This window comes from Rhea americana, unplaced genomic scaffold (assembly GCF_003343005.1).
Source record: "Rhea americana isolate MKP2758 unplaced genomic scaffold, rheAme1 scaffold_11, whole genome shotgun sequence".
NCBI lineage: Eukaryota > Metazoa > Chordata > Aves > Rheiformes > Rheidae > Rhea > Rhea americana.
The window spans coordinates 557,771-576,868 of NW_028185150.1; the positions used below are offsets into that span (position 1 = coordinate 557,771).

Here is a 19,098-nt window from a genome sequence, read left to right on the forward strand (position 1 = left end):
ACAGAACTTTTTGACTAAACTGCAAATATCCATAACAAATCTCTTCTACTGTAAACAAAACACCAACTTTATATATTATTCACAGAACTTCCTGGAAGATCTTGCATGGCTGAATGAACAAACAGCAGGACAATTTAGAAAGCCCTCTGCAGAATTCATTGTTGTGCAGCTCTAAATTTATCGTACTTTATCTTGGGCCAGACTCCTTTCAGTGGTGTCCAGTGATAGGATGAGAGGCAATGGACACAAACTGAAGTACAGGAACTTTCAGCTGAACATGAGGAAGAACTTCTTTCCTGTAAAAGTGACTGAGCACTGGAAGAGTTGCCCTGAGAGGCTGTGTGAAGTCTCCATCCTTGGAGATATTCAAAAGCTGTCCAGACACAGTCCTGAGTGACATGCTCTAGGTGACCCTGCTTCAGCAGGGGGGTCGGACTAGATGATCTCCACGGGTCTCTTCCAACTTCAACCATTCTGTGATTCTGTGATACTCCAGTGACAAGCCTTATAGGTAGTTTATATCCTTATATAAACAGATAGATCTTGACTCTACAAGCTGCTGAATAATTTGGCCATAATTTAAAGATGATGAACAGTATGTACTTAACTTGTGCTATACCAAAGACAAAAGATAAAGCTCTAGTGTGTTTAAATCAATGACAAAATTCTAACCTCTTTCAATGAAACCAGATTTCATTTAGAAAGCTCAAGCATTAGTAAGTCCACTGTATAAGAAATACACAAGGAAATAAGGCAAATGCAAAAATCTTCTGTGAGAAAACCTAACTTTAAATTCTGTGTTATGTTACAGCCTTCTCTGAGAAGAAATTACTAGTAGTTGTCTTCATGAGACCTGAATCAATAGCCATCAAAGATGATGGAATATTTTCTATTGATCTGGATCCAGATTGGATTAAGTACATAACAGAGACTAACGCTGACGTTCTCAAAATACAACAGTGACTTCAAGTAATTCTTCTTATATAAATCTGAGGCAGTAGATTAAAACCTGTGATCAGGTTACAGAAGCTGATGTATTAGACTTATAAATTCATACCTTGCTACCTAAGAAGGCTGTTAGAATGCGCCCCCCCCCAAAAAAAAAAGAGCATCTTGCAGCCTGTTAAAAAAATGTAAGGAATGAAATCTTTGTTTTTGGGTCAACAGAAAATTTGTCATGAGTTCAAAGGACCCAAGATATTACTTGTATTTCATAGTACTGCCTACTCTTAAAGAAATGAAAGGTTTTCTAAAAGCCTGTAGTCTGTAGGAATAAAAAAGTGGAAGGAAAGCATGAAACTCTACACAGAGATTGGCTGTGTAGGCTGTGAAAAATCATTTTAAAGAGTATATGCTGGTTTATTAATCTCTATGCAATAAAGGATTGAATTTTGAGTATCTATTCAGTTCATGGTCCAGCATTCCTCTTAAAATGCTGATGTCTAGTTTGAACAAAATGTACAGCTTTAAGAAAGGTCACATAAAGAAGAGAAATATAATTTTTCAAATCAATACTTGCAACTTTGCTAGAAGAGAATGTTTGTTGAACTGTAGCATACTGCAGAAGACAAATTTGCACAGCATGCTACACTTAGCAAGTGTAGTTTGTTACATACTCCAAAAATAGATATAAAAAATGAAATACAAAAAGGCCTTTAAAAGTAGTAATTATTGTAGTAGCAAACAAACAAAACTGATTCTGTAAATACTTTTGTACTTAGCTGCGAGCCAACCAGGCGAGAGCAAACAGAGCTCCCTATTACACCTTCGCGGTGATAAAACGCCGGGATCCAAGACGGTTTAATGAAGCTAACATCAGAGTGCGTGACTCCGGCCTTAGGCACACTCTTATTTCCCTCTTCACAAGGGAAGAACCATAACTGAATGCGTCTCTCCCGGGACCTGCTGGACAGGTAGGGGCCCCTCGGCCCGGAGCCCAACGCCTCAGCCGCGGCCGTTAACCGTCCCTCCCGAGCAGGGGGCGGAGCCGGCGCCGAAACCCCGCCCACCCGGCGCGCGCCTCTATTTATGCTCCGGCGTTGCCACGCCCCCCCCTACCCCCTTCCCGCGGGCGCGCGCGGGCGCTCGGCTTCCGGCAAGTTCCGGGGCCGCGGCGTGGTGTAGTTCCGCCGAGGGGGACGGGGCGCGGGCGGTCACGTGGGCCCGGCGGCGCGGCGGAGCCCCGCCCACGCGGCGGAGGCGGGCGCGGGCGGGAGGCCGCCGCCGCCAGCCCGCTCCGCTGCCGCTGCTCCGCCGGCCCGGCCTCTCCGCGACCATGGTGGGAGCGAAATGAGTCCCGAGCCGGAGCCGCCGCCAGGCTCGGCGCGGGAGGGAGAGGAGGAGGAGGAGGAGGCGGCGGCGGCGGCGCCGGCGCCGAGGGAAGGCGGCGGCGCCAGGCGGGGCGGCTGCATCATGCTGGTGAAGAGGGTCTGCCTGAAGGCGAGCGGCGGCGGCGCGGTGAGTCGGGGCCGGAGGAGAGGAGAGGAGCCGGCCGCGCTCTGCGGGGCCGCGCTGGTGCCCGGCGATGGGCGAGCCGCGCGGGACGCTGCTCGCCGCGGGAGGTGCCCTGATGCCCGGGGGAAGCTTGGCGGATGCGGCTGCCGTCGCGTGCCGTCCGCCCCCCCTCCCCCCGGGCCTGGGGGCCGTTAACGGCCGGCGCTGAGGGGGCAGCGCGCGCCGGTTGCTGCTGCCTTCCCTGCCGGCGCGGGCGGGCCTGGGTGAGGTTGTTACCGAAGGCATCTGTAGGAAGGACTACTTTCGCGTTTGTAAGCGATGCGTGAGGAATTTCTAGCAGAAGCGTATTTCAGGTGGCTTGAGCTTTCCCTTCGTACATCCTTGCTCATAGGCTATCTTAAAAACAAACCTGAGATCGCACCAGCTGAGCTTTGTGTCGTTGGGGCCAGGTGACTTATTCCAGTGTGGGTGGGCCGGGCTGAGAGGATATAACGTGCTCCTGCTTGTAGCAGGTGAACCCAGRGCAAAGAACGGGAGCAGAGGAATTTAGGGAAATGCATAAGGTAACAAAATAGATGATTATGTCATTGACAGCTTTTAAAGGGGCCCAAATGCAAAACTGGGCAAAGATAATAACTYATTTCACTTTCTGTGGTAAGTAATTCCAACTTTACAAAAGAGATTTAAACTTACTTGAAACCTGACTTACTAGCTTTTAATATATGTGTGTATTTATATATTTAGACTCCTTTCATGTTCAGGTGTCCTGAATAATGTATTTAGTGCTCGTTTACTCACCAAATTAGATGTGCTGAAAGCATCATTTATGCTGAAAGTTTTTTTTAACATCCGCACATTTTATCGGATGGCTGACCTCTGCTGCTCGTGTTGTTTCCTCTTCTTCCATGTTCCATGTGTAATGATCCCTTTCCCCTGCCCCCAACCCCAAACACACGCTTGTGCCCTTAAGGGAGTTTGTGTTCTTGTAATGCATCTCCTACAAGACAGGAAGATAYCAGGCTCTAGCCCTATCTTCTGTACATTGGTATAGCTGTAATAAAGTTATCCTTGCATCAGTTTAGGGCCTGCTTTATGATTTCTGACTAAATTGCCTATTTCTGTTTTGTTACTGCAGTTCATATACCTCCCTGTGACACTCACGTGGTTGTCATATTGTTAGAACACTTSCTAAGGCTTTGAATGAGCTTGTTCATTCTAAAATACTAGGGGCTAGATCATGGCTTTAGAGATGAATGTAGAGATCTCTGAAACTTGTGGGAATGCAGCTCTGGCATTTGAAAGTGGAAACTTGCCCTTGGCCTGCTGATGAAGAAATAACAGAAATGAAATTTTGGTGATCTACTTTGGTCTATAAAAGATACTTTATGTAGGACAGAAGAATTYGAACAAAAATTAAGCTAACTTGATGTGACAAAGTGAAAATAATTATGAAGTTATCTGTCAGGTTGCACAAGGCTTTCTCTCCACTCTCCTCCCAGYTTGAGAAGAACAGGTTTCTGTTTCACTTTTTCTGTAATTAACTTCTTCATGTTGAAGTCTTCTCTGGCATTGACTTTCTCGAGTGGAAGAACTAAAGAATAAATGCTGCACAGTGACTTTTCACAAAAGTCAATTATTGGCTCAAAAATAATAAGGCAAAAACTGTGTTTAAGTAAATTCCATTGGAATTAAATCAGTTTCTGTTGGATGTATTACTTGGATTTCAGCAAGCTTCAAAACTTGAAGTAAATGATGCCATGGTCATTGTGTTACTGGTTATGCAATGTTGTTCCAACTAGATTTTGAACACTGATAGTATAAAACTTGGTATGAGTATTTTAAACTTTATGCCATGTACTTAATTTTTATACAGACTATCAGTAGCATGCTGCCATGCTAAAGAAGCTTTTTAGCAAAATACAATGCCATACTGTTCAAATAACTTTATTCTATAGGAGAAAACTTCAAATGGAATATGTAAGGAGAAAAAAATACTTGTGTATCTTTTTGTAAATCAAAACAGTCKCTGTTTTCAGACACTACAAAATGACACAGCTATTGTGGAGACAAAGACCTCTGGTCAACAAAATGAAATGTTTGGCAACAAAATAAAAAGTTTCTGAACCTTAAAACTGTGTGTCTTCAAAGAAACTTTACTAGTCGTTATTCGTTAAACTCTGCTTTACAGAGTGATATGCATTCAGTGCATACCCAAAGAATTGCAGATTTTTATTCTTAGTTTTACAGTTTTTCTAATATTTCATAAAAGAATATAGCATCATGAGATTGATAAAGCACTATTTAAGGGTTAGGAAATTCTTCTGATATGCCTTTCAGTCCAGTGAGCTGGCTTCTTTCTTGCATGTAGGATTTAGAGACTTGCTAGTAGTAAATAGGTGAGTTGAATCAGCAGTTTGGTTATGTAGTTCCTTATGGATCACATTTTAATCCTACAAAAAGAGTCATTTTTCATGTTAAATTTTTTGTAGACTGTTAAATTTGAATAGTCAGAGATAAACTGTTCTGTCTTCTCAAGGTTGTTAATGCCACTCTGAATTTTCACACCATGTTAAATAAAAATAACACTGCTTCTGGACTTTGAATCATTGCAAGGAGTAATTAAGCTACTGTCTTAAATACAAATCATTCTCGTTTCTGTTCATATTGAGAGGTCACTTTCACTCTTTCAAGTTTTCTGTTGTCAGAGCCTAGATGATTAGCAATCTGTAATGTTTTGAGTTGGGGGAGAAGTATGCTAGACTAGAGCAGTGAAAACTTGACTGTGTAACTGAGATTTGATTCTTTAGTACTGAAGTTCCAAGCTTACACTCATTGCCCAGTGGCTATTGGCTATCTGGTGGAGAAGCATGTGAGGTATATAAGTATGTTATGCCTTTGAACTAGCACCTGTACTTTTGAGAGAAAATTCTCCATGCCTTATGTGTGCCTATATTTTGTGAGGAAAGTTAAAGTTCAACACTTGGTAAATCAGCTGGCAGTTTTATATAGTGTAGAATGATGTTTGTGTATTTCTAGAAGTATTTTATTTTGACAATATGGTAGTGTCTAAAGCAGAGCTTTTACAATGTGGCATGCCTACGGTCATTATTATGTTGGATACTCTTCCTATTGCCCAATGACTTGGCTAAAAGACTGAACCAGGTAAGTGTTTTAATGTTTACCGATCCTCAGAGGTTTTCTGTTAACCAGGCTTCTCTAGTGTACATTTAAATGCAAATATGTTCCCAGTATCCCCAAAAAGGACATGGCAGGACATTTTATGCTTTGAGAGTAAATGATGTGAAATGCCACCTCACTTTTTAAAACCTAATGTCTCAGTTTTGCTTAATTCTCTATATTTAATATCATAAGGCAATGACAATTGATTTCTCTTCATCTTATTCAAGTTGCTCTCAGTTTAATAAGTTGCAGTTACATCTTTGCTCAGACGTTTCTGTTGCAGCTTGGACAATCCTACTTCATGATTCTTCCATACCTTTAACAGCCTTTTTCACCCTTTAATGGGCCTCTTCCACTTGTGCTTCTATAAAATATACAGTTCAACAATGTGCATTGTTTCGGACTCTGAACAAAATCAGCAGTCAYGGGATAAGAGGAAAGATCCTTACAAACGAAAATGGGTAAAAGCTCCGGAAGCAGACAGTAAGAACAATCATGCAGGCACRTCACATGCTTATGCGATAATGTAATGTTTTTCTTTCTAATAATGCTTATCACTAAATATACTTTAATCACTGCTGGATTATTAAGGTGGTGTTTTCCATGGTCCAAGGTGATCCAGGATAACATTCCTGAGTGGTAATCATTCTGTATGTGAGGCTAAAATTGTTTCTTCATATTTGCATATATTAAAGTTACCTGCATTAATTTACTTGCCATTTAACTTCCCTGTCATTGACTCCATCAACTTTGACTGTTTTTCATAATTGTCCTTTACCTTTTCTATCCTGAACTGCATTATATCAACCATGCCACACTGTAGTTCACACTTCTTACAGCTCATCTATGAATATATTGAACAAAGATTCTAGAACAGAATGCGGGGATTCATTTAATGTAACTTCTCTCTCCTATAAAATTTTTCTTAAACTTGCCTTGCTTCTTAAGTGAGTTTTTTTAACCCCCTGCAAGAACTTTGCTTCATTCTCTTTTCTTTAAGAGCCTTTGGTGAGGGACCTTGAGTAGTTTACTTGAATTTTCAGAAAGCTTATTAACTTGATCTGCCTTGTCTATACATACACTTTATTCTTTCAAGCTTCTAAAGCATGTTTTCCCTTTAAAAAATCTGCATGGAATTTTTCCATTTCAGATGAGTTGTGGTTCTGATACTGCAGAATTCTAGAATATGATTTATCTTATCTTTTTCTTGAGAGAGTGCATCACAGTCCTAAGCATGTCCAGATACAGATTTATTGAAAGTATTTCTTTTGATGATGGAAACACAAATTTGATCAAAGTACAAACTGAATTAGTTGTGATCTATATTCCAGCTTGTATGCCATTTTTAAAAGGTTAAAAGCTGCATTGTGATTGGAGAGTACTTGTTTTGATTATATTCTCATACTGCGTACAAGTTGAATATTTTAGACTGTCAGTTGGTAATTGCTTCATATGACAAAAGTGACTTATGTCTACAGGGTGCTATTTGCRCTTGAGTTTGAGTGAATTTTTGCCAGTTCTAACAAATGCAAAAAAGATCACAAGACTTTTGTAGGGACCAGGGTATAATTAAGGTGACTTCTAAATAGTCCTTTTTGAATGCTAGACACTAGAATCTAGGAAGGGGGGAGGGGAGCAAGATAAACAAATAATCTGCCTAGAGAGCTAGCTGGGTAATACAGGCAGAGAAAAGAGCCTCTATAACTACAAATTTAGTAAAAACTAAAATACAGTGGTACCATAATGCTTGTGCTAGAGTAAAAACGAATAATGAACCAATGATGCCGTACCAAAAACTGTTTGCTTTTTATCATTGGTCTTGAAAGCATTGAAGTTCTTGGTGGGAGGGGGAAGGTGAGGAGGGAGAGAGGTGAGGGAGAATGAGGAAGTAATAGTGAAGATGTATGTGAAAATGGAATGTGCTTGATAATTTGGTATCACTGTCAAGGTCAAAATGATTCATACAAGAAAGTATGCTTCTGAATAAAAATTTACTTTTGTTCAACTGYTTAGTTTCTTGAAAATACAACAGTTGACCTTAGAGTACAGTGCAGGTGCTGTGCTAAAAGTTTTACTTGTAGCAGTTAATATTTGTAGCGGGAGAATGTTTCTACAGGCTTTTTTTTAAGGCTTTTTCCTTAAATAAAGTAACAATRCTCTTAGTTATGCATTTAAGTGTTGGTTTAAAGTGCTGTGGAAACACTCAATACCCTTTGCCAAATYTCATCCACACTGAGATCTTACTATTTGATGGGAAAAAAATTGGGGTAGGGGAAGGAGGGAAAAGGAAAGTTTCTGTAATTATTAGTTCAGAAGTTCAGCTTCAATTTGATGTTGTATTATCCCTGAGATAACAGGATAATTCAGGTTAGAAGGTTCCTCAAGAGGTCCACCTTCTGACTCACAGCAGGATCAGCTCTGAGGCCAGATCATGTTTCTCAGGGTTTTTATCCATTTGGAGCTTGAAAGCCTCCAAAGACAGAGCCTGCACAAYCTCTCTGGGTGACCTGTTCCACTGCTTGATTGCCCTCAAGGAGGGGGAAAAAGTATGGTGTATTCATCTAATTAAAGCAAGTTTTTTTCTTAATCTGCCTAGTCCTCATTCTCATGCAAATTTGAAAAGTTTGAAAAGGAGCTTTGGAGGGCTTCCTCATTCAAAAAGTGAGAAGTGGTTTTGTTCTGGCATAAGCACATTACTCACAGATGCAAAACAGTAGTGAAATGTTTGAAATTTGCTATTGACATTCGGGGTGCTTTTGCAGCCAATTTGAGCAATGAATGTAAGTAAAGTACAAGCTTGATTTTTGTATAGGTAAACAGTTGGCCTAAAACTTACCATAGAATCATAGAATTGGTAAGGTTGGAAGGGACCTCTGGAGATCATCTAGTCCAACCCTCGAATGAGTGTCCCATACGGGGATCAAACCCGCAACCTTGCAGTTATTAGCACCATGCTCTAACCAACTRGGCTAAACCTAACCCTGTAATATTCATATACAATTACTATAAATTTGAACTTTGCCCTGAAGATTTAGAGTAAAGCTAGCTTTAAAACCTTACCTTAATGTGAAATATTTTAGGGTGAGCTGTAGTTGTTTTCCTTTAGAATCACTAAGAGAAGGTATACTTGCTGCTGCAACATAATAATTTCTTTTGCCTTGTCTGTGAGCAGTGCCTCACCAGCTGGTTTTATAATCTTGATATCTTCTCATGGATTTGTTCATGTTCAACAGCTGTGTTCTAACTTAAGTTTTTCACATCCCGGTAGTTCTTGCTATTGTCCTCAAATTAACATGTGGATTTTTATCCAGCTTCTTAGAATTGGATGTAGGGGGAAAATAAGCTTAAAAGGAGGAAAAACATTGCAAAATTGGAAAAATAATAGCTATTTTGTTAACTTGTGTGACATCTGGCACTCATTTCATAGTGATGGCTTAAATTTTTCCTGTTAAGCATTTGAGATTGTGTAATATTTTGCTTGTTATTGATTATGCAAGTGTAATAGTTTTACCAACAGCTGCATTTGAAAGTGAGCATAATGTTCATACATAATTTCTCAGCCCACACACTAGGCAGTTGTAGGAAAGTCTGCATGGATAGAAAGTAATCCTGTAATAAATTTTAAAGCATTAACATGTTAGAAATGGGGTGGCCCCAGAAAAGTTACTAAGAGTGAGTGGAGGGAGGAAAAGAAAGCAGTTTGTAAATTGACCAGATCCCTGCTACTTCTATTTATATTTTTGTTAAAAAAATTATTTTGCCCCCTCCATATTTTCTAGTTCAAGAATCCTAATGTTCTTTGTGCTTCAAATTGCTACCCATTTTGCATCTGTAGGTCTCAGATTCTCTCTATGCAATTTGCATACAGTTGTCTTCTGTTGCAAAACGCTTTTTCAGTACAGAAATGGACCCTACCCATTTCTTTTGGGATAGATTCTTCTTAAAAGGCCATGTCAAGAGACTTGCTTTTGGGAAACTCCTGAAGCTCTTTTTTGAACYTAGTAGAGGCATTTTTGCCCATTTTAATTAACAGTTTTGGTTGTGTACCTGTTCAGTTGTAAACTACTTCTTTCAAATATCTTGACACAGATTTACAAAAAAAATAAAAATTTGTGATGGGAATTTTTAGAGCCTACTGAAAAGATACCTGCCCTCTGGATGTCTATCTGCATTAGTCTGTTGGACAAAATCAGTGAATTTTTCTTGTTTTCATTATTGTAGTTATCTGATAGTCACTTGCCTGAGTGTTCTTCAGGTAGTCTAGATGGCTAAAGCTCTATAAAGAAAACTGAAAATCATCAGTTACAGTCTATGCAGATCACTGACATTGGTATATCTTAAACTATTYTTATGTCTGTTTTGGAATGCTTGACTTGATTTTCACAGGCATATATTCCTTTCAGGATTTAAATTTTACTTTTCCAGGTTATCTTCTAATTCCAAAAGGGTATAGAGATACTTGCTTTCTTACAGTTCAGTATAACTATCTGCTGCATAACACTGCCAAAAGATGACACTGCCAAATTTCTTTTCATCTCCAAGAAATACTCATTTAGGATCATGGCATTTCTTTCACAGAAGGATCTACGTGGCTGCTGAAAAATAGGCAAATATTTTTGAATATGGAAGTGCATCTTTTTGTTCAACCATCTAAGTCTCAGATGAAGTCCCCATGCAATAAAAACTTTTGGTTTTGTTATGCTCTAAGTCTGGTGCTTAAAAAAGCAGCAACAAAACCCCATAATATTTAGTGTCATTGGAACTGTTTGTGGGAATGTAAAATACCATTGTGTACGGTCCAGCATCACACTTAGTAATGTAGAGGTTGGGGGAAGTAGAATAGGAGGGAGTAGAATAGAGGTGGGGGAAAGTTGGGGAGTCCTTTACTAGTCTCTACTGTAAAGTGTGCCTTTTTCTGAGGGGAGAAAAGTGAGAAGTGGTGAGAAGGTTCTTCAAACTGAAGCATCATCTGTCTTAAACAATATCCTTACTGACAGACATCTTGGCAAAAAATAAACTCTTAAAATTATTACCCTATTTGATTATCCAGAAGTACTTGTAGACTTCTTATATGAATAAAATATACGTGATCTTTAAAAACTTGGCTATCTTGAGATTAAAAACTGCATGGTAACATTTTGCAGAAATGGTAATGTTTGAAAGTTATCAGTGTCTCAGCGACAGTCTTTGATCTAGGACATGATATTTTCCTGGAGAGGTAAATATTTTCCTTAAAATTGTAGCTTTTAAGCAGGCTAGATATATATATATAAAAATCACATTAGTTGGAAAAGTACCATCTGCATTAGCTTGAGTTTGCTACTACAGACTTTGAAATCTGGAAGGTGTAAAATTATTAGAAGTAGGCACCTAAAYTGTCTTGGCAATAGGGATTTCTTTAAAAAAAATCTTTAATATAGGCAGCAGACTTGAATCTTGTTAAAAGTGCTTTCTAATCCTATCATGACTAGTAATTGAGACGAAAGGTACTGGACGGGAAAAACTAAGTGTATGATTGTGCTCTGCCTTTTGTAGTAGGCCGTCTGACTTCTTCAGATTTAGTGGGAGATCCCAAGATTCATGTTCTCTTTGTTCTCCAGCTACCCAAATGCGGTGATATAGCTGACGTGGCACTAGGTGGTGTCTCTTGAACTGCACCCAGCATTGTTTTATTGTGCAATTTGCAAGAAAGCATCCTTTCATCTATTGGGTAAACTTGAGATTTTTATGGGAGTACTAGATGAGAACACTCTACTGTTCCTTTCTAAGAGTTACTGATTTCTTGAGTGGAATGGCTTTGGATCAGCTGGAAACCCCCAAAAATCAAGCTTCTACAGGGCAAATATTAATGTAAAGGGAAAAATAAGTTTAGATCTTGAAAACTTATTAAAATGATTGCTATGGTTAAGGATAGATACAGAAACAAAAGAAAACAACTATTCTGTTGCACTAAGGGTTTTGTGTAGTTCAGCTAAAGAAAATGCTCCTAGATCTGTCAGCTAGGATCCAGTCCTTGCGTGTTGCATGGCTGTGTGTTCACAAGCAGCATGAACATTTCTGTGCTWGTTCTTCCTGGGAACTATATATTGACTGGCAGAGTAGCTCCTGGATCTGTAGTCTGTGGGCATAATTGGTCAACAGAAAACTTTACAGAGTGCATAAGCTGCCAGTTCTTATACTTTGGCAGTTTCATATACAAAATTCTGTTCTCTTCTGCTTATGCATGTTGTCATAGTTTTGTCGTAGTAGTGACATAGCCTTCATAAAAGACTACAAAATAGACTAAGGTCTATTTCATTGCCACTGGTTTGAACCTTATGGAGTTAGCAAGGAGAATTACAAAGCCTGTAGCACTACTGCAGAGGGTTGGGAATCCTTCAAGGAGAAGGGAACCCAAATACAGACTGAAGGGGAGAATAGTGTAAGGCAATGTCAGGAATGGATAAATAGTTCTCTTCGGGCAGCAAGAGACTGAGGGAACAATCTTTGCAAAGTTCCTTGGAGATCTTTAGTCATTTTGTAATAATTCTTCTCCACCCTTGTTTGGTTTATTATTGTTTCCAAGGGCCTGGCAGTAGGTCATCTTGAAAGCTGATTATGTTCTCAGAATATGCTTGTAGAACATCTTTGCACATATAATGGACTAGATGTGTATAGCCACTGCAAATGTTTTTCTTTTTTAGCAACAAGGTATTGGTCGGCCAAGCGTATACCATGCGGTGGTGGTCATATTTCTAGAATTCTTTGCCTGGGGACTGTTGACAACTCCAATGCTAACAGTAAGTATCACTGGTCTGTCTAAAAGTAATGACAAAGGCTAATTTGTTACTTACAAAAAATACTTTTTTTTTTGTTTTATACTTTCTGCTGAAATCTGAAATTCAGAAGTGGTCTCTTTTAACATTTACCACTGTAAAGTGGTAGTATTCTAAAGCTGAGATCTGGACTGCTGGAAGACTAAAAGATGGTCTGAAATATATTACTGTATTTTAAGTATTTTTTTCACCTTTTAAAGGAACTGAATGTGTGTAAGGTTCTCTGTAGATTTTTTTTAAGACTTCATAGCCCATTTCATCAGCTAATCTTAACCATGGAATAATCAACACTTTCCAGAATTTTGTACTCTAGTGTGGGCTGGTTGTTGTGTCAGCATATAACTTGAAGTAAAATATAAAGGCTTTCATGTAAGAAATGGATTTTACAAGTCATTTTTTCATCTGATCTGGATTGCAGGTGTGTTCTAGATGAATAGGTAATTTGAATGTTTGGTAATAAGATATGAAGCCTTTCATCTGAACATATAGATCGTATTTGTTGAAATCAGATGTGCCTAAGTTTAGTTATCAAAAGTCTGTTAGCCCAGTTTTTCACCAGGTGATACGAGGATGTTTTGAATACATGAGTGGCATGGTTTTTGGGACAGGAGACCGTTATTTCCAATGTTCCTTCCCCAATCTCCAGGTAAAATCAGCTACATTGCTCTTAAAAGGTGTTTGTGTAACCTTCTTAAAGATACTTGATGATCTCTTTATGATAGTCTAATAATAGAGCACATATAATTGGTTAACAGATTTCCATAAAGTAGATGTCTCGCTGGATTGCTGTCCTGTCTTGCCAGAATGAAAGTATAAGGAAGATTGATGGGTGTTCATTATTTTGTTTTTTAAACCAGAGTGCTTAACTTCACTTTGTGCTTGATTAGCACCTACAATTTCAAGGGATGATGTTCTGACAGTATTTCTTGCTTAGTCTTCAAAAATTCTGTAGTAAAACTGTATTTTATATTAGGTGGGTATCTTCTTTAGTGTTGTATGCAGTTTAAAAAGTTCTGTGTAAATTTGTGCTGTCAGTCACATGCAGCTATAATTGTAATTTTTGCAATTAATATTTCTCAGCGCACTGTATTTAATGGGAGTGTTATGAAGTGCTTCTAACATAAATGAAAATTATTATTTAGACTTAAGTATTTGGATTTTACACTTGTAGAAATAAGTGGTGGTCTTGAATGTCTTCCTGTATTTTGAATGTTGTACTTCTACACAATCTTAAATACTTACGAGGCTGTTGCATTTGATTGAAAAGTAAATGTGAAGCACTAACTTAAATATAATGGTGTAACATGACACAGGCGACTTCTGTATGCTTGTGGCTTGTCTTTATATTTAATCAGCTCTTCAGAACGCATGGTGCTTGTTTTAAGCTGTTTCAGATCTGGTTTGATATTTGCACCCCTCTCCTCCATTACATGGTCGTGATAACTTTAGACTGGCATGCTGATCAGCCAGTAGCACTAGAGGTCACAGAGAGCCTTCTTAAGAACAGGTCCAGCCTTTGAACTGCCAGCTGCCCATTTGTGTTCAGCTTTGTCTACTAGCAAGAAAAGGGCAGAACTGTGCTGATCAAAATTCCTGATCACTCAGTTTTGGTGGTTGTTTTTCAGATACTCCGGGTCATGCTCAACACTCAGATTAAAATGTTTTGTTGTCTATTACCAAAATAAATTGCAGGCAGTTCATCATAGCTGAGATTATTTAATGTATTCTAGAGTTCTTTTCACCTTCTYTTGGCATCTGTTTGTCAAAGAAGCTGTAGTGCTTGTATGTCATACTATACTTGGATAAGAAAAGATTTAAAGTGTTTACAAAACATACACAAAGGAGGTGTTGCTTACAGAATGGCCAGTACTCGTGCCCATTACTCTGTGAGCTTGTAAGTGAATATTGGTGAATTACCATAAATGGTATTAATCACTTAACGTCTTCAATATATTATTTTTTATAAATAGATAAATATCTAATATCAAATGCTTTACTCCATGGCAATTCTCTCTATTAATTTCTTGGTTTTTGTCTTTTGAAAGTAATTTACTGACACAACCTAGAACCTATACCAGCGCTGGTAGCTTTCTAGCAAAATACTGGAAAATGCTTACAGAAAGATAATTAGACCTGAGCTTCCTGCTTCCCATTTTTGCTAAGACTTGCAAGACATCTGCTTTCTAGAGTACCTGTATCGATCTCTAGCTTTTTCTTCCACTTGCATCAGAAGATCAATGGCCGAACAGGTGCAGAATTGTTTTCAATATCTACACAGATGGAAATATCAGTAGGAAAAGAGGTGTATGTAAGCACCCCTTATACACAGATATTCTAACATAACAAGAATTAATCTGAGCTTTTTTTTTWAAAAAAAAMCTATGGTTTGGCTATCTTGCCCATTCCTGAAAAGATGATGCTGATGTCTTTCAGTGACACTGAAGTTTTCTTCAAGCTAGTGAATTTCTCAATATACACATCTACAATTTTTGTAGATGTTGTCACTTCTATTCATAGATAAAAGCAGCAAGCCAATTTGAAGACATCCTTTAAGAGCTTGAATAAATGGCTAGTTTATGTAGGCATTACTTACCATCCATTTTTGAAAAGTTTGTGTATCCGTACTTTGATTATATCCATATATATATTTTTTAAAATCATTATCACCTGCAAGGCCTTCTAACTCTCTTCGACCTTTATGGACAATCTCTTTATTATAGATTAGTCTTAATTCAATGGCAAGCTTGTTAAAGCCCCTTAAGTGAACTCATAGCAGTATTTAAAGACTGTATTAACCACTCAGAACTGTTGCTAGTATTCATAAATGTTAATTTTTTGTCAAAACTGTTTCTAATTGTGGTCATTGGAAATCTGCAGTTTGTGCTCATAACAGTAAGTTGGCTGTCATACTTTTCTTTCTTCCTCTTTTCCATCCCCTAAGTCCAGTTTAAGGTTGTGATAATTCTCTTAAGTGGGGACTAATGTAATGTGAAGAGGGACAGGAAAAGGTGGAGCCTATGGATGCATACAGTTCAGGAAGTTTGCACAGTACCTTTTCARGTACTGAGAATTGTGAATATAGCATGTGTTTTTTCTGGGTATATGGGGGATTTTTCTGGTTTCATTTCTTATTTGGCAGACTAACAGTTACTTGAACCTCATTTTCACTCCTACTTAGTAACAGTAGTCCAATCAACTGTATGAAGGAATCATCTGCTAAAGGTCTGATTTGTATGATATGGACACTTTTTCCTTATATTAATACCCTTTCTGAGCGAAATATCCCAGACAAAAATATCTGTTCATTTCCCATGTGTGCACACAGAAGCATTTATGCTGGTAAATTGGTATTAAAACTTACATATTTTTTCACAAAATATTGATAAAAATATAACAAATATAATCATGGAATAAAATATTTTTTAAAAAAAGTCACAGTTGAGCTATCCTGTTTTAGAGATCAAATCTAAACCTTGAATTCATTTTTCTCCTGTCTCTCCTGATTCTTTTTTTTTTTTTTCTCCTTCAGGTCTTACATGAAACATTTTCTCATCATACATTTTTAATGAATGGTCTTATTCAAGGAGTTAAGGTAAGATTGCTTAGAAACACACTGAGCTAAATATTCTTTCTGCTATTGCTTTCTTTCTAGTGCAGCATAACACTTGYGAGTAACATTTAAAAGCAATGAGTGGAGGGTTCCCTAGCATCAGAGGCTAACTAAAATTAGCTGGAGTAAACTTCAGTGTAAGTACATACCTTAGGTACTTGCAGAACCATGTTTTTCTAATGTTTGGACTTTTGGCAGATCTGGATTGTTGTGAGAACACTGCTATTTAGGAGGTAGATACCTCTCTTCTGGAGGTTTTGCAGAGCTCAGATTTGTGAAAGAGCTTGTTTTAATTCTGCACTGTAGTACAAAACAAATGAGTCCTAGATTCTAGGGCTTTATGAACTGTTTTGTTACCTAAATGTAGTAATCTCACGATTAATGCAATGGAGAGAACATACTACTTGCAAATATGTTGTATGTTCCTTTGGACTTGCTCTTTGATCTCTAGTTAGAGATGCCTAGACACTATTGCATAACTTGAAAAATCTAGTGTTTGAGAATCAAACACTTTATCCATGGCCACTTTACATGTAGTTCTGTGTTTTGCCACCAGAACGTCAGTAGTATGATGTATTGCTGTCTCAAGTCTGAGCTCAAGTGGTCTGCATAGTTGTTGCAATGTACAAATGTCCTGTATGTGATAAAAGTATAGTATAAAGCAGAAAACATCAATGTTTTCATACTTCTGTTTTATTTGTTTCAGAGAACAGTTAATTTATCTGAAACCCTGTCTTAGGACAATCTTGTTTAAGTTAGAGGGGTGTTTGGCTTGGGACTCAGTACTGAGAAGCCTTTCTAAAGTAAGGCTGAGAAGTTTTCCTTTGTGCAACTTGGCTGTAGATTTTGGATGTTTTAAAGATGCTTTTGCCATCTGTGATAATTTTGTATTGAATCAAATTGAGGTTGAAAAATTTCTCCCCCCTGTCTTTTTAAATCCATTCAGGATTAATAAATTTAAAACAAAAAGATCTAAATCACAGAGAAAAGCAGACTGTGGAAGAAACTGCAGTCTACATTAATTTTTTGTAAGTTTTTTTTGTATTTAATTTCTTTGTTGCAGTTAAAGTGAAGCTTGGAAATATAAATGAAGATATTAATTTTGTTTTTCTTCTGTCACAGGGCTTTTTATCYTTTCTCAGTGCTCCACTAATAGGTGCTCTATCAGATGCATGGGGAAGAAAATATTTTCTTTTTCTCACGGTTTTCTTCACTTGTGTCCCAATTCCATTAATGAGAATAAGTCCATGGTAAGTGGTACAGATTGCAGTAGGGAACTTGTTGGTATAGCAGAAAATTCAATTACAGGAGTAATAGTTTGGGGAAGTGGGAGAGGGACAATAAGGCAAGAGGAAAAAACTTCTTTTAAGATGTGATTACATTATTCTGGAGATTTTTTGTTCAAGGGCTGTTAAAAGTATTGGTCTTAAAAGGGTTTTTTGTGGAAGGCAGTAATTGAAATGGTTTGATAGCACTATCTAATTTGTAGCTGTAAGCTCAACTGAATTTTTCTCTGAGGCCTCATAAGATGCTGTAATAACTGTATTAAGATGATTGAATCTTAGTATTTATTTGACCACATTCAGAGTTTCATAATCAAAATGTTTAAACTTAACTGACTGGAATAGACTTCAATTTCATTTACTTAGTTGTGAAATTAAAGATGGTAACACAAGAACTTTGTATACATTGAGTGCATCCAGACTTCAGCTTATGAAGCATTAATATGTGACTGTTTATTCTTTAACTGGCTGATAAATGGCCCTAGAATAGATTCTGAAGTTAATCCTAAGATGATTCCTCTCATCTTTAACTTGTTTCAGCTTTGACAGTGTGAAAATGTATAATTATGTCCTCCTTAAGGGGACACATCTCCTTTCACATTGATGTAAAGAGTATCAAAAAGTAAAGTGACAATTTCCAGTATTTAAACTAGACTACACAATACTGGACTTCTTTTATTCATCTCCTGTAGAGCTCTGAGTGGTTCTAGGTGAACTACTTTCATAGGCTAGGTAGAAACTCACTTGGTTAGTAAGAGAACTAAAGGTCTTTCTCAGCTTAAATTTTCTAATTGTTGCTTTTAAATCATTAGGTGGTACTTCGCTATGATTTCAGTATCTGGAATCTTTTCTGTTACCTTTTCTGTAATATTTGCCTATGTAGCTGATGTAACACAAGAACATGAAAGAATTACAGCCTATGGACTGGTAAGAAATACTAAACTTAAATTTGGAAAAAAAAGGTCAAATYGTGACCTTTTTATTGAACTTGTGTTTTAGTACACAGATTGTTTCTCAATACATGTATCAAGGCTGATAAAGGAATGAACCATGCATCAAGGCATTGCATTAGAATTTGGGAGGTCTAATTCAAATTTTCTGTTGCTGCGTAACCGCTTTGTGCTCATAGCAAAGCAGAATCGATGTTTGACTACTCTGCCTGTACCTAGGGTGTATTTAGCAAAACATGTTGCTTTAGGCTTTGCGGTCAGAATAAGCAGTGATTTTTGACAGCAGTACAAATTATTTGATGCTGGTTCGGCCATTTCTTCCCCACTTTGATTTGTACTTCTGCATATATATGGCTACTTTTTATTATAGAATAGAACTATATAGAATGGCTTTTCTATAGCCATATATAGGGAGRAAGGAGGGGAAAACACATTATGCAGTCTTTCTATTAACTTACGACCTTTATTACTTTGCAAGAGGGTGAGGAAAATGCTTTAGTTTATACAAACTGTCTTTTCCAGAAATAATGGAATTCTTGYCTAGCTTGCTCTTGTGAGTAGCTGCATTGGTTTAGATTTTATGCAACCAGAGACTTATTGGTAGGTGCCTTTAATCTTTCAACATTATTTATCCCTGCATCTTTTGTGCATTTGTTTTCATTATACAATTTTTCGTGGACTTGATTCTTGACTGACAGTACTGTATTCTGTTGTCCTTTGAGCTGTTAAGGGGTAATCTAAAAATAATGGAAAACTTCAGGAATTAATTATTCTCAGGTGTTGATTTCAGAGTTAAGAAAATAAAG

At 37.8% G+C, this 19,098-nt stretch overlaps 1 protein-coding gene across 3 annotated transcripts in view; it reads left to right on the forward strand.

Annotated features, from left to right (window-relative positions):
* The first annotated feature begins 2,091 nt into the window (after positions 1 to 2,091).
* SLC71A2 (solute carrier family 71 member 2) overlaps positions 2,092 to 19,098 on the forward strand; it is a 30,900-nt gene continuing 13,893 nt past the window's right edge. The window contains exons 1-5 of one of the 3 annotated variants that reach the window (XM_085312721.1): positions 2,092 to 2,457; positions 12,318 to 12,413; positions 15,979 to 16,041; positions 17,182 to 17,309; positions 18,155 to 18,269. In XM_085312721.1, coding sequence (XP_085168847.1) covers positions 2,290 to 2,457; positions 12,318 to 12,413; positions 15,979 to 16,041; positions 17,182 to 17,309; positions 18,155 to 18,269 — 570 coding nt within the window. In that variant the 5' untranslated portion in view covers positions 2,092 to 2,289. The remainder of the gene's footprint in view (positions 2,458 to 12,317; positions 12,414 to 15,978; positions 16,042 to 17,181; positions 17,310 to 18,154; positions 18,270 to 19,098) is intronic. The other 2 variants (XM_085312701.1, XM_085312712.1) reach the window with 2 other exon arrangements.